The sequence below is a fragment of the Ambystoma mexicanum genome, chromosome 3p (genome assembly GCF_040938575.1).
Source record: "Ambystoma mexicanum isolate Mex_15411 chromosome 3p, UKY_AmexF1_1, whole genome shotgun sequence".
NCBI classification, from domain to species: Eukaryota; Metazoa; Chordata; class Amphibia; order Caudata; family Ambystomatidae; genus Ambystoma; species Ambystoma mexicanum.
The window spans coordinates 587,690,359-587,712,976 of NC_090925.1; the positions used below are offsets into that span (position 1 = coordinate 587,690,359).

The 22,618-nt window shown below is 47.3% G+C and overlaps 1 protein-coding gene and 1 pseudogene across 4 annotated transcripts in view; both read right to left on the reverse strand.

The window, feature by feature from the left end:
• SERINC3 (serine incorporator 3) overlaps window positions 1-22,618 on the reverse strand; it is a 967,471-nt gene that overhangs the window by 426,734 nt on the left and 518,119 nt on the right. For all 4 annotated transcript variants that reach the window (XM_069651326.1, XM_069651327.1, XM_069651323.1 and 1 more), the window contains exon 9: window positions 5,198-5,428. In XM_069651326.1, the coding sequence (XP_069507427.1) occupies window positions 5,198-5,428 (231 nt within the window). The remainder of the gene's footprint in view (window positions 1-5,197; window positions 5,429-22,618) is intronic.
• Window positions 727-5,009, reverse strand: LOC138580637 (tetraspanin-8-like; annotated as a pseudogene).

Genomic DNA, 22,618 nt, shown 5'->3' on the forward strand with positions numbered 1-22,618 from the left:
CATGCCCTAGCATCCTCAGGAAAAACCCAGATGGAATTTTCCTCTTCAGCTGGAAGAGAGCTACCAGGGTCTGAATGTTTCTCACTCTCTATGGGGATGAGAAAACCATGCCTGAGACTGCCCCTGTAAACAGGGAGATATTTGGGGGGAGATCAGAAGGGACTTTTTTTAGTTTGATAGAGAAACATAAAACATGGAGAAGAGTGATGGAGAAGAGTCCTGCAGGCCTGCTCTACCAATCAGCCCCGGTGAAGCTAGTCGTTGAGGTAGGGACCCCTTAGGGCTAAGATTAGTCTGAGATCTCAATTGTTCTTGGGTATCAGGAAGGAGCCAAAGGCAGGAGGGTGGTTTGGAAAGGCCTTTACAAAAAAGGGAAACAATAGCCTAAATTCACAACTTGAAGGACTCATTTGTCTGTAGCTATGTTGTACCAGGCCGCTGGAAAAAAAGTTGTAACATGCCTCCACAGACGACTCATGATGCACAAAGGAATACACTAGGACAGTTTTGAGACTGTTGCTTAGGCACCAGACTGTATGGATCATGCAATGTTAGCCCTAATTGGCGAGGTTGACAGGGGTACTGAGATTGATAATGCTGCTGTGAAAAACCTATACCTTTGGTTTGAAAATAGAATGTATACCTCAACTTTCTTGAAGAGTATGGGTATGATGCAGAAGGGAATGATGGATCCAAAGACTTAGCTGTGATCTGTGGAGCCTTGCATTTTTCAAGGCTTTCATCCACCTTTGCTCCGAACAAGTCAGGGCCATCAAAGGGCATCGACATCCACAGCAGAATTGGCGATTTTACTCCACGACACTCATCCCTGTTTGTAACAAGTGCCTTTCCGTATCTTTACCATCACCTACTAAAGTAGGGTGCCTGTTAGCTTGTATATAAAAAAGGAACACACATTAAATTACCCAAACATTTTTTCATATGGGATTTATCAAAAAACTTAGTTTAAAACTGCATACATCCTCAGCATACGTCTCAAAGTCAATGCATAGTGCTGCATGATTGTATTTTTGTACGTATCGGTTTCAGACCAAACTACTTTTAGTTCCATAAAATAACGGAAATATACAAATAACCATTATAAAATGACAAGAATAATACCGTAAATGTTAGAAAAAAAGATTAAGCTGAGGGACTAATTCCTTAGATTGAACGTCTAGAATTCCTTCTGTTAGGTCTATCCTTACGGAAGTGCCCTTGTGAGCAAAAAAGAACAATCCTCAACATCAGTTGGAAAATGTCACAAAATCTTTTTAAATGGGTATGTCATTGCTAAGGTAAAAGGGCTTTTGTACGGTGTTGACATTTTCAATGTAGTTCCACCGATTATGACTTTGATACACCAAAATAACATCTGTTCCAATAGCTGATTTGGGAGCCAATGAACAAAACTTCAGGGTCTTTGATGATTTCCCTGTCTTACACAAGCCTTACACAAGCCTTTTTTTTTTGCTGAACGGAAAGATTATTTGAATAAAGTTTATCCTTCAAAATCTAATAATTTAAATATGTACAGGCGCACAGCTTCTTCTCTGTAGACATATTGAAGTGTTCATGGCTTGCCTATCTGACAGCACAGCGTCATCGATAGTACCAGTCCAATTATCTCAACAACTCGTAACGTGAAAGATATTCCGATAATTATAACTAGATTTCCTTTGAAAAGCTCCTCCATTGCTGTTTCACGTGTCTTTGTGTGTATTTTTGGCTTCTGTACATAAATCAGGTTGCCCATCTTCTGGAACACAGATGCAAGTGTCTGGAATGTTACCCGCCCAGTCCGAATATCCATTTCTCTGCCTTGTAGGATTTAAGGTGCTCTGCAAACTCTATATTTTTCGATAGTGGCAAATATTTCTGCAAAATTAATGGCAGTTTCTCTTCAAACTTGTTATGGTACATGACTGCTAATGCTCCTACTGTAATTTGTATTAGAAGGATCATTAAAAGTAATACGAAGAACGTGGCCTGCATGCATCAGTTTTCCTTAATGACACCACAGCATCCCAAGAAACCTAGAACCATAGTAGTGGCGCCAACTCCAATAAGTACATCCATGGCCAAATGCGAAGCAGAATTGGCACTAGCATGAAGTCCAAAATACATTTGGTCATCTTTGCTTATACACAGGGCTATTGCTACTCCCAGAATAATACAACCAGATATAAGGACAAGGAACACCACCTTGGAAGGCAGCTGTGCCCCATGGATTCTGACGATCACACAGAAACACGAAAGGCCAGAACAGCGCGTTGAAGACAGAGACTTCAGACACTTGCTGACTTGCGCCATTTTGCAAATAGTGTAACCTGATGGATTACTGCTCCAGCAGGGTCTCTGAACTCAGTTCGCTGTGTACTGTTCTGGCCTAAGCGCTCGTTCTACTAAATGTCCCGTTAACCACAGAACAGAAAGGCAGCCGGTGTCCAGGAGAGAAGAAAACTTGCAGAGTTCCTGCGATGCAGAAGGCAGACCGGAGGAGAGGGAAAATACCTGCCGGTGACCGAAGCTGCTGGATTGCCTCCAAAGGGCCAGTGAGCTGCAGACGAGATGCGCAGAAGACCAGGGAAGGCCCTGGTGAGCCAGGAAAGACACAGAAGCTCCTGGGAGACCCGCAAACAACCAGAGGGAGACAGCAAATACCCTACAGATAAAAGGGTGGCTAGTCCCAGGGTTGGGGAGGTCCTGCGAGTGCTTAAAGACTGCATTGAAGGACAGAAGGACTAGCCAAGGGGACAGAGTGACCTAGTGAAAGGGGTCTGGGACCCACACCAGGAAGACTTACCCCGACCAATAATAAAATGTAGTACAAACTTTGCAGATACTATTGGCATGCACAGACCTTGGCAGGAGAATAAACCTGTTGATCAAAGAGAGATCAGCCAAAGAGAAAGTTGTGAACAACCAAGTGAAGGGGGTCTGGGACCCATATCAAGAACATGCCCCAAGTAGTGATAAAGGGGAATACAAACTTTGCATATACAGAAGATACTCACAGACCTTGGCAGGGGAGTAAACCAAGGATGTGGCTTGAAGAAAGATCAGACTTTGAGAGCACCCAAGTGAAGATGGTCTGGGAACAACGCTGGGGAAAAGCACCCCAATCAGTAATAAAGAGGAACACAAACCTAACATATTCAGTTGACACTCAGAGACTGTGTCAGGTGAGTAAACCAAGGGTGTGGGTGGAAGAGAAGACAGAGAGAGAGAACTGTGAACCTAAGAACGCTCTGTACCCTACTTGGTAGGAGAGTGGACCAAAACGGTGGGTACTGAGAAAAGGGTTCAGGAACGCTAAACACAGCTTGGGAGAGAAAACCAGACTATCCTTTATCATTGCAGTATCTAGGAGTCGGGTCTTCCCACCAAGGGGCTGTGACCCTCAAGACGGCTTGGAAAAGATGTTCAGGCCATTCCTCCTTGTTGCAGGGCCTGGAAGTCAGGCCTACTAAGTAAAGAGCAGAGATACGAGGGGGTTGAGTTTTCACACATTGACATTGTGTGAAAGTAAACAACACAGAAAAAAGACTGTCACTATTGTATACAAATCCACTATAATGCAGATCTATTGTATGCATATATGCCATATAATGGCACAAAAAAACTCAAAAATGACTTGCTGTTAAATAAATTTATATTGTATTGTTCCTCCACGGTGATTTTTTGTTCTGAGCTAGTAATAATCTAGCTCTTCCTGCAAGGCTGCAGCAACCTCCTATCAAGCTATTGGCTTGGGAAGCCTTTGACTCAACCCCCTCGTATCTCTGTACTTCTCTACCCTCTCGAGTCAGGCCCCCTAAAAAAGAGGGTCCGCCCATTCTTTTTTCTTCTTCTTTTCTTCTACTAAGTAAAGATAAAGGCTCATCCTGACTATTAAAGACAAAGAGACATTCTTCGATAACGTGAAAGATTCAGGGGAAAGGGAATCAACCCCTTGAGCGTTGTGGAACTTTTGTTTGCTTTTCTACACCTTTATGGAACTTTTGGTTTTGAGCTACAAGGTCTGGCTGCAGGTCCGCAGTCAGAGAGACATTTTCCTTTTCATCTTTTGTTGAGTTTAGCTTGTGAGGGATAGGATAGGAGTTGGACACAGGAGGGCAAATTTTACTTTTGACATTCTGACACAGACAGTTTCATTGTTTAGTTTTGTAGAGGCAAGGAAACCTCTCTTAGGAGGTAGGGCTAGTTGGGATTTCATCCAACCCTGCTTGCTTTTGTTATTAATAAACGTCTTTGCCAATCAACATGTCACCCTTGTGTCCGTCTCTTCCCTTCCTCCTACAGCCTCACAATACCCAGATTGCAAGAAATCCACTACTTATTTGGTGGTGCTGGCACTACTCATAGGGCCAACTCATTGCAGCTGTTTCGTCGCATTTTTAGGGTCTTATGGTATAATATTTGTTTTAACTTCTATGGGTAGTTGGTGGATGGGGAAGGGGTGGATCGTTAAGGGGTGGGGTTGTCTTGCCCCCCCATTAAAATGGCATTCAAAATGTGGGGAAGCTGCTGCGTTGAGTTGCCCACCTATGTGTTGTCGCAGATCTAATGTAGAATGGGTAAGACTGGTTACTCTCTAATGACTTAACCAGCATCAACATTGATAGCGTCGAAGACAAGAGGTTTTTGTATCTAACTCAGTGCAGTCGAGCTGGCATGGGCACAGAAGCCTGTAGAGTTTGTTCAACACCCTTTAGCATTGCATGTTTAAAGTCTTCACACTCCTCCGGAGGGGTAGATGATGTAGGATTGGTGCTCGCATGTGATTTTTTTTCATTTCAGTCTAGAACAATGTTTTCTATCCTTCTCCCTTAATAGTAGAGAGAGATCTACATGACAATATCTCATTGTGAGAAATGTGGTGAATTCTCTTATTTTGGTCTCCCTTTTCACTTCTGCTCCAACCCTGTGGTAATGTTGTTGACAGTCCTATGTGACTGTCCTCTGCTACAGAGCTGGGGTAGTCCAGAGGATATCCTATGTGCCACTTCCAACACCACCCCATTCAAAGCCCCCCTGCCCCGGAGAGAAAGGCACGGGCCTTGGTTACAGCAAGCATATATATATATATATATATATATATATATATATATATATTAGACTCATCCTTCTCTTCAAATAAACATGCCACTTTCATTTCTCTCTCCAGAAGCTATGCAAACAGCTTTATACACACCTGTACCAGTTGGTAAGGGTCATCATGATGTAAAGTGATGCAAGAAACAGCATGAAATGGAAGAATGAATAACTGTACTGGACTGCATCTTTTTCATTGTCCACAGCACGACGTACACCTCCATCTTCCCCATCTCCAGTAGAACCGGTTCCAGCACCATCATCTAATATGACAGAGTCACTGCCAGATAATGTTAGCTTGTTCACTTGACTGTTGTTTGAAGAACGGATACTGCAATGGCAAAACATTTAATATAAATACTTAAGTTATAAAAGGGTTCAAACAAATATTATATGGAAACATTTCTATGATATGTTATGTTATGCTGATTTATACCACGCACTGATGCCGCCCAAAGACCAAAGACTGGGTTATCTCCCCAAAATATCCAGCACAACACTGGAAACAACCATCAGGAGGTTTTTTTGTGAAGACTAAACTCCGGCTCACTAACTATAGTTTCACGTTCTATGTGTTTTCTTTTGTACATAATTGTTGAAAAATGACCCTGCTTATATGTACATGTTTTAGTAAATTTATGACCATGTTGTGAGAATTTGAATTGTGGCTTCAGTCTGCTCTCTATCTGTTCTCTTTTCAATATGTCTGCCAACTTTTAGGCAAGTGTTGTTCAAAAAAACTATTTAACACTAAGGGAAATTAATCCCAGATCATTTGTGACACCATCTGAATAAATAAGCCAACAGTCACCTGTGACATTCTCTTGTGTATCCTTGCACTTTCCAACTATGAGTACTCAGCTCTTCTGATACTTAGCATGTGTAATGTTATAATCTTTGCAGCAAATGAAAATGTAAAGAACAATTGACATAAATATATGTGGCAGGACGCCACCCCTTTTGTTTCAAATCCAGGCACTCATGTGACTCTGCAAGAAAGAGGATGCGGTTGGTTAGTGAGGGAAGAATGATAGGATAGGTCCAGATCCAAGAGAAACCAGAGTCTGTGTGTGTTGGCTTGCAGATGGTAAGTAGCGTGCACTGGCTTGTATCCGTACGTGTAAGGTCCAATGCCTGGGATGTTTTCTGTGTAGCTGTTTGTTCTTTTGGGGCGTGTCTGCATGTAGTATGTGTAGATTGGCAGGTGTATAAGGTTGTGCACACTGGCTTGTTGTGTCCGTATGGGTATGGTCCAGTGCCCAGGTTTGTTTGTTGCAAGTGTGTGTTGTGTGTGTATTAGGGTATAGGTTGGCTAGCCCAGTGGGCGTGTATAGTGTTTGGATGGTGTGTTTGAGGAAGTAGTAGCAGGGTGGTTAGTGCTTTGGCTACTCGCTATATTTTTGTGGCTAATCTACACAGTCCTATCGGTTGTGACAAATGACTAATCTCCATAATTCTATCTAAGTGTGACGCATCGTTAATCTTCTCAATTCTATCTAAATGTGACCCATGGCTAAACTGCACAATTCTATCTAAGTGTGATGCATGGTTAATCTTAACAGCTTTATCTCAAAGTGACGCATGGTTGAACTTCACAAGTAATACTGCAGATAAATATCTGGCAATTGCAACAAGAATACTGAGCATCACTGTTTTATGGTTTTCTTTTTTTCACAAGAATTATAATATTAAATACACTTGTTTGTGTTCCAGTGCTGAAGCATGACCACGAAATGTCACCAATAGAAAAACAGAGGCACAAACGGTTGTCATATTACATATATTTCTTTTTTGAGGTCTTTAAATTGTTCTAATAATTGTATTTATTACTTTTTGGTGTTTTCCACAGCATAGTTAAGATAACAATTAAAAAAAAAAGAAAAATGTAAATGGAAACATGCTGTGACTTCTAAAAACAGTGATCAATCATCAGGCATTCAAACACTTTTGTTTCCCCTAAGACCTCCTGCCATATTCTACCATCCCTCTAACTGGCTATTCAGTGTATCATTTTTTGTATTACCCTCATCTCTCATCACCTGGAACAGGATCATTCCGACCATCTCGTCAATTAGGCTAGACAAAAAAAGACAATGGGCCTCATTACGACCCTGCCGTTCCGGAAAGAACAGTGGTGGTAAAACTGCTGCCACCGTTCTTTCCGGAACGGCTGATTAAGAGTCCTGTAGGCGGGAGGTGTCACTCCCACCAGGTCTGACCTGGCGGGTTTAACACCACCCACCTGCAGGCGGACATGGAAACCACCGGCTCTGTCAAAGACGGAAACAGTGTTTCCATGGTCCCCATCCCTATGGAGTCCAATGGGACTCCATGGGAATGGGGACTTACAGAATTCCGCCTCCAGAATTCCCGGGTCACCGGGGTCGTAATGCCCCGGTAATTCCGGGAATCACGGAGGCAGAATGGTAATACGAGTCCGGCGATAACCTGCCGGTTTTTCCGGCTCGGTTACCGCCGGACTCGTAATGAGGCCCAATGTTCCATATGTTGAATCCATCAATGTATGGTATTGTTTATTTATATAGCGCCTATACACAGGCAAGTGTTTCTAAGCGCTCAAGGGGGTGGGAACACGGGGAAAACACAACAGTCGCTCAGAGCCTTTGAAAATCTCAGACGATAATAGTCTGCACAGCAGAGTAAGTGCATAAAATACATTTAATAGTATGGTATATAGCAAATAGGCCTGAAGGCGATTCTAAAATTTTAACAGTACAAATAGGGGTGAAGACAGGGGAGAAACAGAGAGACAATGTTCAGGCGTGGTGCATACAGATCGAGCAAGTGCACAGGGGGTTACAGGGAGGGGAGGATCAAGTGCACCCGGTCGACTGAGACTGGGGTAAGTGCAGAGAGAGCCACTCTCTTGGGTTAATTTCTCAGTGCGTTGAGTGCGAGTCGGGTGTAGGGCACTGAGGCAAGTGCGAGAGAGGACTGGCGGGGCTGCCGGGTACCAGTGAGACTCTGAGGTACACCAGGCAGCCAGTCAGCATGCTGTAAGAAATAGAAGGGAGAGAGGGAATGGACAGAGAACTAGGTTAGCAGGGAAGAGGGAGAGAGAAGGAAGAGGAAGGTCTTGAGGAGTTTTCGGAGAATTTCAGGCGATCCGGCTCAAGACGTAGGGCGGCAGGGAGGCAATCACCTGCTGAGGATAATGATCTCTCACCAAATCTCTGCTTGGAGACCGGCTAACTTGCAGAAGGTCGAAGGCCGATGAGCAGAGGGCTTGTGAGGGACAGTATTTAGGTAGGCAGCGTTGAAGGTAGGTGGGGTCCCAGGCCCCAGAAAGCCTTGTGAACAATGCAAAGGGTCTTGAATTTGATCCTTACAGCCACGGGGAGCCAGTGGAGGGATTTCAGCACCAGAGAGATGCAGTCCCTGGCCTTGATGCCAAGAATAAGTCTTCCGGTTCTGTTCTGGATGAATTGCAGAGGGCGCAGGGCAGAAGAAGGGAGGTTGAGGAAGAGGCTGTTGCAATAGTCCCGCCCGGAGAGAACCAGGGCTCTGGAGACAGTGCGCCTATGGGGGAAAGTGAGAAAGGGTAGTGTACCTCTGAGGAGGTGTAGCTGATAGTTAGACTTTTTAGATATGTCTGAAATGTGAGAGGAGAAGGAGAGAATGGAATCAAGGATGATCCCAAGGTTTTTTGCTTCGCAGGTGGGTGCAAGGGAGGCCGGCCAGAATGAAAGTGGGAAAGTGGGAGCAGGGGTCCCAATGCGAACAATCTCAGTCTTAGTGGCGTTGAGGCAGAGGTCGGTTGCAGCACACCATGACTTAATAGTGGACAGACAGTCAGATATGTGCGAGGAGGAGGAGGCGGCCGAGGGTAGCCTGAAAGATAGATGTGTGTCATCCGCATAGCACTGGAAGTTAGCGGGGAAGGTGGTAATCACCTGTGCCAGGGCAGCCATATAGACGTTGAAGAACCAGGAGGACATGTTAGATCCCTGGGGAACGTCACAGGTTGAGAGAGTGATAGTCGAGTGATAGTCGAGTGAAAGGATCTGAGGTCCACCTGGGATGGGCGGTCGGAGAGGAAGGAGGAAGAGGTCAAGGAGAACCTCCCAGCGAGTTCTACCATTAATGGGAGAAGAGGCGATAGGAGAGAGAAAGCCGACCATGTAGCGAGTCCATAGGTCAGGTGAGTTAACGAAGAAGAGGATGTCAGTGATAGTCTCTATGGCGGAAGCCGTGACATTGGTGTTTGCAATAGGAAGGCCTGGGCTGGAGGCCAGAGTGTCCTTCTTAAGTTTCTTCCGGCCAGATTTAGTGATAGGAGAAAGATAGGAGATAGTGAAGCAGTTGGAGAGGATAGGAGATATAGATAGCAACATGGTTGGCTGCAGTGAAGGGGAGACACTTACCAGTCAGAGGCACAGTTGCACTTGGAGGTAGGAAGAGGTGGAGGGCAAAAGGGAGGAGGGGAGGAGACAGAGTGATGCGTGCCACCTAGTGAGGAACACAGCAGTCACAAGGCACCACTAAATTCGATTTTCAGCAAGACAGGAGAAATACATGCAGGAACTATGCACGTTCAAACCGGTATTCAGCAGGACAGGAGAAATACATGCAGCAACTGGTCAGGCTAAAAACGGTATTCAGCAGGACAGGAGAAATGCATGCAGCAACTAGGCAGGCTAAAAACGGTATTCAGCAGGACAGGAGAAATACATGCAGCAACTAGGCAGGCTAAAAACGGTATTCAGCAGGACAGGAGAAATACATGCAGCAACCGGGCAGGCTAAATTGATATTCAGCAGGACTGGGAAAATATATGCATCAACTGGGTAAGGCTAAGTTAGTGGAAGTCCAGATGAGGTGAAGTGAGGGTCGAACAGTTCTGTGTGTGAAGGAAGGGATTGAGAGGATAGATAGGGAACTGACCTTCAAAGAAATGTTAGGTGGTCCATTGTTTCATGTGTCCAGAGAGCATGGAGTTTTCCTCAGCCTCCATGTGCAAGTGGGGAGGGGGCGTGCAGGAGAGGACCCCCAGACCTGGCCAGGCAATGGACAGGGAGCAGACAGTGCCTTAGAAAGTGTGCCTTTGAAGGGGTAGGCCGTCTAAAAGCCTGCCGGTCCACCATAGGCTAATAGGTATTGCAAGTGGCCAATGGCAGGCAAGAAGGCAGATGCTGGTGACTGCAGTGAGCCTTTCAAACTTAGGAAAAGGCGACGGCCATCTTTAACATGCCAAGAGGCCGCAGAGAAGCCCTCTTGATGTGGCGCTGACCTCAGCAGTCAGCTCTGTGGGCAGCAGGCAGGTTGTGGTGAAAAGGAAAGCTTGCAAAATAAAAAAGAAAATCCGGGTTTCCTTTTTCTTTTTTTCAAAATTTCGACAAGCCTCAAATTTCATCAAACACCTTTTCTTCATTCATTATTTTCTGCCTGGGTTCCTCCTACCTTGTTTGCAGATGATTTTGCTTATCAAGCGTAAAAGTATTTTTTTTTATTCACCCTCACTTGCTGAAGAAGGTAGAGGGGCTGGAAGCAGGCTGTTCCCGCGGCTTCCGTGGTTGAGCAGCTGCTACTTTGAGTCACCCTGGCAATTGGAGGCATTTCAGCGCCAAAGTGGAGCGGTTCAAAATTAATACTGTTTGCTGCAACTATGGCCTATCACTTCCTAGTTGGGATTTTTTGTTTTTAAATCCTATTGTGGTTTCCAAAACTGTATGTGATGGTAGGAATAAGTTACTTACCTTTTACTCCTGTTCTCCAGCATTGTTCATAGATTCACACGCTGTTTGAATATTCCCCGGTCCTTGGCAACATCAAAGCAGTTTACCTTAAGTTACCTTAAGTTTTCAAACTGCTTGTCAATCTAGTGCTATATCAGAGTAATTTTTGGTCATATTGCCCACAGCCAATTAGACAGGTCTCATTTACCTCCACTGCTAGAGGCCATATTCAGATTTGGCAGCACACGCAATGTGGCAGTATGAGCCACAAAGAGCCATAAGGAGGGATGCATGTGGATTTATAAAATATACCAATGGATCTTTCATAGATTCACATGCTGTTTGAATTACAAAGCAGTACATGCTGTGACGATCCACTAGATGTCACTTCTCCCCGAAGGGAACTCTTTCCCATGAGGTCAGGGAGGTGAGGCTGCTACCCGATTGTCCCCCTGCGGGTGGTATAATGCAGGAGGATCTCATGGGGAGGGACTCCCCTCTGGGGATAAAGAATGAGAGTGTGGCACCCCCATATACTGTAGCCCCTCCTTCCTCTGCTCACCTCTTTGTACACAGTATACCTATGTACTGCTATCAGGCAGAATACCTCAAGGTTCTTGAAAGTACTGTGACGAAGAAGAACAACAGGAACCTAGGTAATTCAAGTACTGGGACGAGTTGGCCCTGCGGACCAATGAAGATGGACCCCGTGAAAGAGATGAAGGACTTATACAATGAGCCCAGACACTGCTAGCAACGTTGTATGAAGATCGACAATGGACTAAACACTTGGTCTCAAGCAGTTGCAGAAGACTGCAGGTGTGCTGCACACTGAACGCAGGAGATTCAAACCTGTGTCGCTGATCTGAAGGGAGAGAGCTCAAGGATGCTGGCAGTGCGCCGCATTTGATGATCGGAAGGTGCGTGGGAGCAGACCTGTGCACAGCACTGTCTAGAGGTCGAAGAAATGCTGAAGGCAGCAGGGAAAGCAAGACACCAAAGAAGCCGAACCAAATGGCCACCATTTCAGCAAGCCCCAGCGACGTGCCGAAAACCCAGACAAGATGAAGAGTGGCATAAGAAAACTGGAGGGGACACGGGACGGCTCGCCAAGAAGGAGCATGCAGTTGTCCCTAGGCCCCTTTGCCCCTTTGCAATCATAGCGCTTGTGTGGCACAGCAGGGGCAAACACCCTACAAACCTTCTCCTCATTACAGCTGTGGAAGGGTCAAGGACCCCAAGCACCATAAAGAGAACTTGAGAGGGCAAGTCCCTCATGACAGTGGCGGAGATAAGCCCACTGAATGCCAAAGGAGGGTCTGGGACCCTAAACAAAGTACAAGTCATATTCCCCATGGTCATGCTTGGCAGGGAAGTGAACCAAGTGGGCCAGTTCAAAGAAGAAGGGAAACCAGGGTCTGGAACCCAAAGTAAGAAAGTGATACGAGTCATCTTCCTCGTCGCAGTGCTTGGCAAAATAGTGAACCAAGACAGTCAAATCAAAGAAGAAGAGACGCCAGTGTCGTGGACCCTCCTAACACTTCAAATTGGCTGTTGAAGGTGTGAAGCCAAAGGAAAAGAAGACTAGGTTAAGGGAGTCATTCCCCCTGGTTATAAGGAGCTTATAACAAGATACCAGGAGATGGGAGTCATTCTCCTGGTAACCCAGACCAGAAGCAAAGAAGACCTAAAGAAAACCGGCAAGACCAATGTTTCATTCAGGTGGAAACAAGACAGGACCTTTCGCATGAAGGAAGGGTTTGTGGGAAGGACCACTATAGACTGATGAAAAGTCAAGTAGGGTCTCTCCTGTAAGCCTTGCTGCAGTTTGCCCACCTGTCTGGTAGAAGTAATGACAACTAGAAAAGCTGCTTCCAGGAGAGAAACCTCAGAGGGGCTGTATGCAGCGGCTCGAAAAGGAGGATCCATGAGCTTCGAGAGAGCTACATTGAGTTCCCATGCTGGAGCAGGAGCTCGGATAGGAAGGAAGGAGTGAAACAGTCCTTTAAGGATTTCCTGGACTAATTTGTGAGGCCAAAGAGAAGGTGTACTTGGAGAATGTATGTAGCGCGAAATAGCTGCCAAGTGCACCTTGATGGAAGATTGTGCTAGACCGGCATTACCCAAAGACAGTAGGTATGGTAAGATCTTCAGAGCCTGTATGTGAAACGGGTCTAAGTTCTGACTTGCACACCAGATGGCGAAGCGTTTCCACTTGCTTCTGTAGCAAGATATCATAGATGGCGCCAGGGCCATGGCTAAGCTCTTCCTGTAGTCCTGGTGCAGAGGTATGACACCAAACTCTAGGTCTGCAGGAGCCAGACCGTCAAGTTAAGGGATGCTGGATCGTGGTGTAACATGGACCCACTGTCTCTGGATAGCAGTATGGAGAAAGGGGGCAACCTGGTGGGAGGGGCCACTGAGAGCTGGATGATGATTGAGTACCAAATTTGCTGCAGCCAGACCAGGGCTACCATGATCATCCTTCACTGCCGTCATTTCAGCGTGCTGAGCACTTGAGGCATGAACGGGATCGGGGGGGCGGAGTGGGGGAGTTGGGGGCGGGAGCATAGAGGAACATTTATTCCCACAGGAATTAATGTGCGTCTCCCAGACTCCCCGACTGAGGAAACCTGCTTGCAAATGTCATGTATCTCTTGTTTGTCGCCGTCGTGAAGCGATTGACTTCTGGACACCCCCACCTGGAGAAGATGCAGAGAACCTGGTCTTGAAAAAGAACCCCATTCATGGAAGAATCGGAGCACCCTGCTGAGAGAATCTGCTATTGTCTAGTGGATACCTGGTACCTCTAGTGAGGAACCTGAGGGCGTCCTACCTTCTTTTTCCCCGGCATCCTCTGCTCAGGTGGCAGAACTTTGGGGGGTGGGGAGGAGGACGTCCTTGGGTGAGACATGGTATTCCCAATTCCCTTTTCACAATGAACCCTCTGTCCCAACAGTTTATGTAGGTTACTGTCAACCTCATCTATTTTCGTTCTTTTAAAGTGACCCTCAGAGATGCCCTGGTTATACTGGAACAAGGAAGAGATCAACTAAGAGAACTCATCCTCAGTTGGGTGAGACATGGCATACCCCTTTCCCTGGTCAAAGTAAATCCAATATTCCCCCTGCCTTTAGAAGGCTACTGTCAGTCATTGTCTCTTTACTCAGACCAAAATGTCCAAGGCTGTCAGTAGTTGGCTCTTTATTCTGACCGAAATGTCCCACAGTCCTTTCATCTTAAGACTGGGATGATGAGGAAACAACTAGGAGTTCTGCTGAGGAAACTACTAGGAGTTACGCACACTTTGCTGCATTCACATCACTTTTTTTTTTTTTTTAAACAAATTTTTATTAAATTTTCAAACCAAACAAAAATACAAACCAAACGTGCAGTGCATTGTATAACGGATCAACTGTTCATCGGATAATCATGTGCACTGCTCCCCCCCTGCCCTCCCTCCTTATAAGCATATTCATACTTCGCGCTCTGTATTCGCTGCCTGTGGCGGGGTATCACTTCCCGTGGATTCTGCCAGGTCTTGTGTCGTGCCAAATAACTCTGCTATTAATGACTTCCATGCCATCAGGTTTCCTACCTCCTCTTCTCCTCCTGCGCCACTCGCTTCTTGCCACACCACCGTTTCAGCCTCCGCCCATTTCTGCAGCTCCCTCCACCATATATCTATTCGTGGCTTGTGACATGTTTTCCACCCCATAGCAATTCTTCTTTTCGCAAGCACGTATGCTAAGTCTTTGAGCTTTCCAACATGTTTAAATTTTTGTGATCTGGGGTACCCACCCAGCAAGCAGGCCCAAACAGTGTCTATGATGATCGTGACCCCCTTTTCCTTTAATTTTTGTGCTACTTCCCCCCAAAAACGCTCAATGACAGGGCATGACCAAAACATGTGCGTCATATCTGCCTTTTCCTCATCGCATTTGGGACACGCCTGTCTACCAGCCTTCGCTAACCTGGATATCCTCAAAGGCGTCAAGTATGCTCTGTGTGTCACATACAACTGTATTTGCTTTAATCTCACATTCCTAGACACCTTTTTGTGGTATCCAAGGGCGCGTTCCCACATCCCATCTTCCATCTTCCATCTGGGCACCCAATTCCGCCTCCCAGTCCAACCTCAACTGTGTCGGCTCCTTCCCGACCTTATGCATCACCATCTCATACAGTCTAGAGATCTCGTGCCCTCCCTCAGAAACATCATATATTGCCCCCATAAAAGCATCCGGTTCTTCCTCTAATACGGTTTCGGGCAACGTGTTCCGAATTCTCCGTACAATTCTATGATATGTAATATATTGTCCGGAATGCAGCCCCACTTCTTCCTCAAGCACTCCAAAATCCACAATAACCCTTCCTTGCCATATATCCCCTAATGTCACCAACCCCACCGATTCCCAGTGGGTCCGGACAATCACCCTCAGTTGCTCATCATCTCCTACCAGCGCGGCCAACGGCACCTGCTGGGAGCACGGGAATGGATTTTCCATCATCCGGCACGCTCTACGCCACATCCTCCACCCAAGCCTCATCATGTTCGAACACCGTTTCATTTCCGACTCAGGCAACCAGATCATCTCCTTTAAGTGGAATGGGGCGCAGTCCCGTCCAAACAACCGTAGTTCGGGGGTCGTTTCGTCTGAGAGCCATTTGGCCACATATTGCAGCTGGCTCGCCACATAATAGACCTCAAAATTAGGCATTTTGATCCCCCCTTTTTCATAAAAGTTTTGCAGCTTCCATAATGCCACTCTGTTTCGAGTGCATTGCCACAGAAAGTCCCTACACATACTATTCAATTTGGCAAAAAACTTTTTGGGTATCATATACGGAATATTACTAAAGTAGTGTAGGAGCCTAGGGAGGACCACCATCTTCAACATGCCCCGCGTCCCATCATCGCTAGGGGCAGCTTCACCCAGAATTTTATGCATTTCTCGATTTTCGGAACCGCTACCTCTGTGTTTTGCCTATGCTCTTCTTCTACCGAGTGGTACACATCCACTCCAAGATATCGGAAAGAGCTGACCGCCCAAGGCGTCTGTAGTACAGGTAGGCGTCTTACAGGGCCGCTCCTATAGCAGCCCAGCGGAAAAATGCTGGATTTCTGTGGATTAACCGCTATCCCGGATAGCCTCGCGTACCTCTCCATCACCTCCAGAATATACTGGAGATTCTCTTCCGGGTACCTCAAATATAGTAACAAGTCATCTGCATACAGGCACATCAGGTGACGTTTCCCCCACCCTACTTCAATACCTATAGCATCATATTGTTGCCTAACGTAAATAGCTAAGGGCTCCAAGGCCAAAATGTAAAGCATCGGGGACCAGGGGCACCCCTGCCTGGTGCCTCTACTTAGTTGCCACTGTTCGGATATTACCGCTCCCGTTTTTACTCTAGCTAGCGGCTCACTATATAACATCTCTGCCCATCGAATATAGCCAGGCCCTATCCCATATCCCTCTAGGGCCGCTAGCAGCCACGGCCACTTGACCGAGTCAAAAGCTTTCACTGCGTCCAAGGACACAATTGCCATCTCCTCATCATTCTTACTACCCCACTCTATCACCCGTCGGAGTCGCCTGTGGTTATGGGTTATGTTTCTGTTTGGGACATAGCCTGTCTGGTCAAGGTGTATCAGTTTGCTAATTATACGCCGCAATCTGTTTGCCAGGACAGCCGTCAGTATCTTACCATCCTGGTTAAGCATCGACAGAGGCCTATATGAGCTACAGCTGTGCCCTGATTTATTTGGTTTGGGAAGCGGTATTATAATCGCCTCTCTGAGCGACTCCGGTAGCCGTCCTATCTCATATGCCTCATTAAGCATTTCCAACATTGGGGGGAGAACTTCCTCTCTATATACTTTATAAAACTCGCTCGGGAACCCATCCGCCCCTGGGGTCTTGCTAGTAGGCAACTGTCTAACTACTTCTTCTAGCTCTTCAAGAGTGATCGGGGCATCTAGTTCCCCTTTCTCCTCCTCACTTATCTTAGGCAGTCCTATGTCTTCCAATGTTTCCATTATCTCTTCTCGGCTGCAACCCTCATTGTCCCCATATAGCGCCTCATAGTAGCGCGCAAACTCCTTGTTCACCCCCTCTTGAGTGTCCACTATCCCCCCATCCTCTCTCATTATTGTTCTGATGGGGATTCTAGGAGTTTCGCTTTTATACAGCCATGCTAAAAGGCGTCCGGTTTTATCCCCCCCCGCGTGTTGCCTCTCTATGTATTTTTTGTAGTTGAGATTACAAAACCTCTCCCAGTACTCTACACACTCTTGTTTTAGTTTAGATGCCCGTTCCATATCTACACTCTCTCCCTTCAACACTCACTCCAGTTCTCTTTCCGTTTTTCCCAGGTCAGCTAGGATCCCGCCCTGCAAACCCTTCGATTTGGCAATGGCAACCCCTCGCATCACTACTTTGAAGGCTTCCCATAACGTGCTTGCAGAATCCACACTACCTGTATTCGTCTCAAAATAATTAAGGATCTCTTCCCTGACGTCTTCTCTAAAAACTGAATCTTTGAGCGCTTCTGCACGAAGCCGCCATGTTGGAATTCGTGCTCTCGGGGGGCAATATTGCCACCCGAGAACCAATGGCGAGTGATCCGAAAGGACCCTCGCTTTGTATTCTATCAGCGTAATCTCAGCGAGTACATCCGCCATGACAAAAACATAATCCAGCCTCGTGTGCAGCTGTTGCGGGGCAGAGTAGTGCGAGTATTGCCTCTCTTGGGGGAATCTCATCCTCCAAACATCCGTCAGGCCAAAGTTGTCCAACAGCGTCTGCAATGCCCTAGCCGCTGGGGCGGGCTTGTCAAGCTTGTCATCTGTCCTGTCTACTTTGGGGTCCAACACACAGTTGAAGTCCCCGCCCCAGATCACCGCGCTACCCATACACTTGCTAAGGTTGGTGCACAGCGTCCTAAAATATGTTGCTGTGTTTTGGTTGGGGGCATATAAATTCACGATACTTATCTCTCTATTTTCGACCACCTCCCTCAGTATGACCAACCACCCGTCCGTCTCCACCACCTCTTGCAGCAGCCGGAACGGGACATGCAGCGCCACCCAGGTAAGTACCCCTCTTGCGTAAGTCGAATACGGCGAGCCCACCACTACTCCCTTCCATTTTTTCGCAACCGTCTCCAACCTTTCGCGCGTCAGGTGTGTCTCCTGCAACAGTGCGATATCTATCTTCTGCCTTCTCAGATACAACATGACCTTATTCCTTTTCAAATAACTATTAAGACCTCTGACATTCCACGTAATCACTTTCAACTCACCCATGGCTCAATAATCTTCCTCCCAACCTCTGGTCGGTCCCTCCCGCCCTTGCGATACAGATTCCTCCTCTCAGCTCTTCCATGTAGGCTCATATATGAACTAAAACTCCCAACAACTAAAAACTCACCAAACTCCTCCCCTCCCGCCCCTCCCCCCATCCGACCCTTCCCCAACAAAACCCCCCCCAACTGTTGCCCAGCTCCATCCCTGGATCTCAGGCACCCCCACATCTAGCCCTGACGGCACAAGCCTGTGCTCAGAGCTCAGTAGGGTAAAGTCGCCCTAGTGGCCACTCAACTACCAGTTCTCAGGGGTGGGCTGCTACCGTCCCGTTACTCCTAATGTCAAATCTGCTTTTAACGTTAACACTATGCAACTTCTTCTAGCATTGTATTCACTATATTCCAGTCCATGTAGAGCACAAGTCCCAAAAGTTATTTGACGTCCGTCTGGACTAGCCATTCACCCCGAATAAGGGCAACCCTCCCACTTACCCCCACAATATCCAGGAAACAGCCACTTCAATCGACGTTTTCCTGACGATCTCGATCCGCCTCTTGTTCCTGACAACCCTGCAGGTCCAGCCAGGACCCCGCGTCCTCCGGCGTATCGAAGAAGAACGCTCTTGTGCAACACCTTCAATTTTGCCGGGTACAGGAGCATATACTTAATGCCAGCCGCACGTAGCCTCCTCTTGACAGCCACATAGCTGTACCTCTGCCTCTGCACCAGCATCGTGTAGTCCGGGTACGCCGTGATGGTGGCGGATGCTTTCTCTATCGTACCTCCCTTGCGGAAATATTCTAGGATCTTCTCCCTATCTCTGTAGTTCAAGATCCTCGCGATTATTGGTCTCGGCGGGGCCCCCGGTCGTGGCTTTCTCATCAGGGCGCGATGCGCTCGCTCTACCGTGAACCCCTGTGAGAGTTTGTCCGCTCCTATTTCTTGTAGGATCATGTTCTCCACATAGTTCGTGGGATTGTGGCCTTCCTCCCCTTCTGGCAGGCCAACCACCCGTATGTTGTTTCTCCTCGCTCTCCCTTCCGCCTCCTCCACTCGGTTCTCAAGGTTAGCAACTTGTTGCTTTAACACGTGAACCTCAGCTGCGTTATTGGTGCTGACTTCAGTATTGGTCTTCACCGCGCTTTCTAGCCCACTTGTTCTCTCCGCCAATGCTCTGACATCTTGTCGTAGCAGGGTCAACTCAGTGCCCACCGCATCAATCTTGTTCTCCAGGGCTGCTCGCAAATCCGCCACCATTGAGCCCCATTTGGTGCTCATCTCTGTAATGGCCGCCAGGATCTGTTGCTTATCCCCGTCCGGGGCCTCTTCCGCAGGATTCGCAATCGCACTCTGCGCAAGCGCTGTGGGGGTCCTTTGCGCTTTCGTGTAAACCTCCATCGTTGGTTGTTTGGTCTTGGTCCTCAACCCCTTCGCCGACATAGCACCTCCCTGATCCAAAAAATGTGTCTGAGCAGAACTATGTGCTGTTGCTGCGGCACTTCCAGAGTATGAGATCGGCAGGGTGGCTATTGTCCAGCTTGCCCGCGCCACAACGATTTGCAATCGGCTCTGGGTGGGATATATTCTGTCTGTTGGCACACGTAATGCAGGCGGAGATTAATTGCGCCCATGAGGCGTACAGGAAGCCCATAGATTGACAGGGCCTTAAGTCACCTCTTGCGGCCACCATGTGTGGCATCAGAGGGTGCACCTGCACCCGCGCCCAACCGTAGTTCACATGCAGCCCACAAAGACACACGTGTCCTGCCACTTTGTTTATCCTCAATGACCTCGCTGGGTCCAAGTGGGATCACTCACAATCCATATGTACTCACAGGCCAATTCAGTGGCAAGTCCTCTGGGCATTTATTCTGCTCCACAGAGCTCTTTACTTTGGGCGTGCAGCGTCTGCCCCCGATTTTCGGGACCCGCTCTGCGGGGCACAGTTTGTATGTACTGCCGCCGCAATGCAGACCTTCCGTCTGCAGCACTGTCAGCGCGCACACGGACTTCCCTTGTCCTGAGTGCAGATGCTCACAATGCAGACCAGGGTCTCTGTCGTACCAGCGGGGGCCCCCTGGCTGCACCGCACCGCAACACGTGTGTGCTGCATTTATCACGGGGCCAGCCCCTGAAGCACAGATCAGCCGCTCGGCACACCTTTTCCGAGGCAGGCAGCGCCCGCCCCAAACGTTTCTGTCCCCACGCGGGACGCGATGTTCACTCGTCGCTGCGGCGGTCCGCAGCTCAGCAGGGCCCGGCTGCTCCTCACACGCCAGACCAAGTCCCCCACCACGGGCGCCGGGCAGCACGTCCCCGGCCCGCCCTCGCTCTCGGCAAATGACCGGGGCCCCCGCCACACCAGCAAGGCATCCGCGGTCACGGCCGCTCAATCCGCGATGCCTCCACACGTAACACGATGCAGTCCGCTGCTGCAGCAAACAGCTGGGGCAACTCCTTCCTCATCGGGATGCCCGCTTCGGAAGTCCTTTGTTCTGGGCCGCCGCCATCTTCGCTCTCATGTTGCGGCCGGCCGCGGAACCGAATGTAGCAATTCGCTACCTCTAGAGCTCAGGACACGATATAAATATGCACAGGTTTCGCTCCATGCGTTTGCATGCCTTCTCAAGCGCTTCAAGTTTCTTTTCAGAGAGTTTATCATCTGTTTCTTCGCCGGATCAATCAGTCGGATCCCGGAGCTCACGGGAACCACAGCCTATTCCATGGCTGCTTGGCCACGCCCCTCTGCATTCACACCACTTTGGTACTGAGACGAAGAAGGTAGCTTTTGAGGAGTTCAACTACAATGACCAGGCATGTCCCACTAATAGGCTTTACCAAGGTAAGGCAATTAAGGTGGAGGACTTACACCTGCAGCCTTTTAACAGACCCCAGGTGTATAAGAAGGAGAAGAAGGTGGTGTATGAAGGCAGAGCAGGCTGGAGAGGAACCGGCTGGAGGAAAGCCAGGCTAAACTGGCGCCCAAACTAGGAGTCAGTTTATAGACTGGCCAAAATTGGAGGGTGTTTTGTGGAGAGGTCTCTTACAATTGCCACAGTCAGTTTCCCTTGCTGGGATTTTGTTTGAGCTAGGACAATTACCCATCCAAACTATGGTGGATTGGAGGAAACTCCAGCTCTTTAAAAATATCCTGAACCCTCCAACAGCCTCGGTCTTGGAGGAACTTAACCTGGTAAGGTTACAGGGAAGTTGTGAAGTCCTTAACAACTGGGTTTTGAGCTGTGAATCAATGCTCCTTTGTGTAGAAATCTCGCTTGAACAACTGGCCCTTACACCTGAAGTGGCAAAGCTAAGATGGTGTAGGTACATTTGGTCAAGCATGAGATCTAAGATCATGGATGCCAAATGTTTTGGGGGCCATTTTGTGTGGATTTGTAAAAGTTTTAATGTGCTTGCCCCTTACCTGAAAAAACACCCTTCAATGATTTATAGATCTCAATTAAGGTTTAGGTTGAATTTAGCCTCAACCAACGAAATAGTGGGCAGGCGCCTTTGCATCCCGCAAGACTTAAGATTATGCCGTCATTGCAAGACTGTGATTGAAACTTTAAAACATCTATGTGTGGGTTGTCCTAACTTGGTAAATCTTAGAACCCAAACTTTTTCTAGGATAAGGTACTCATCGGAAGAAGATTTGTGGAAGAGAATTTTAAACTGTAATGAACCGAGTTTGAGTATACATGCTTTAGAATTTTTAAAGAAACCTGCAATATTTGTTTAAATTTTAGCTTCCTTTGGGATATTTTTTGCAATTAATTGTATGATTACGTATTTCAGGTTTTATGTATATTTCTTATGTAATGTGTTAAAAGTACAATTGTACTATGGAACACAATAAATAAAAAAATTTAAAAAATAAAGCCAGGCTAAGCAGGAGTGCGAGAGAGACGCTGGGGTCAAAGCTGGCCATGAGAGTGTTGAGACTCCTTAAGTCCTTCTTCCCTAGTGCCCACAGCAGGAGCAGTGGCGCACCAAAGCTTCCCGGTTGCTGCCGACGGCTGATGGAGCGAGAGGGGCTCTCAACAGCTCCCTCCTTGAAAAGGCGGGGCTGCAAACTGCCAAGGATGCCGATCGCTGCTCGCTGGAGATTCCGCTGGAAGGCGGAGCAAAGAGGAATTAACCGAGAAGCACGGAGGAGCGACCGCATACCGGTGAGTGCAGAGAAGGGAACACTCGTACCGGGGCGCTCCAAGGGGTGGAAACTGGCCCATCTGAATGCCCAAAAAACTGAATCATATTGAATATGCTACAGAATGTCAAATGAGATGACTGTGAATGACGAACAAGGTACCAAGTATAATTTTGAAAGGTGCAACAAGCCTTACTGAATATCGAACTAACTAAAAGATATGATGAGCATGTTTACAAAGCAAGTGAAATACTTTTGAAAGGTGCAAAGAGCATTATTGAATTCCGAACTAACTAAAGGATATGATGAGTATGTTTATTAATACAGTGACAAACCAAAGCAAGTGAAGAACTATTATGA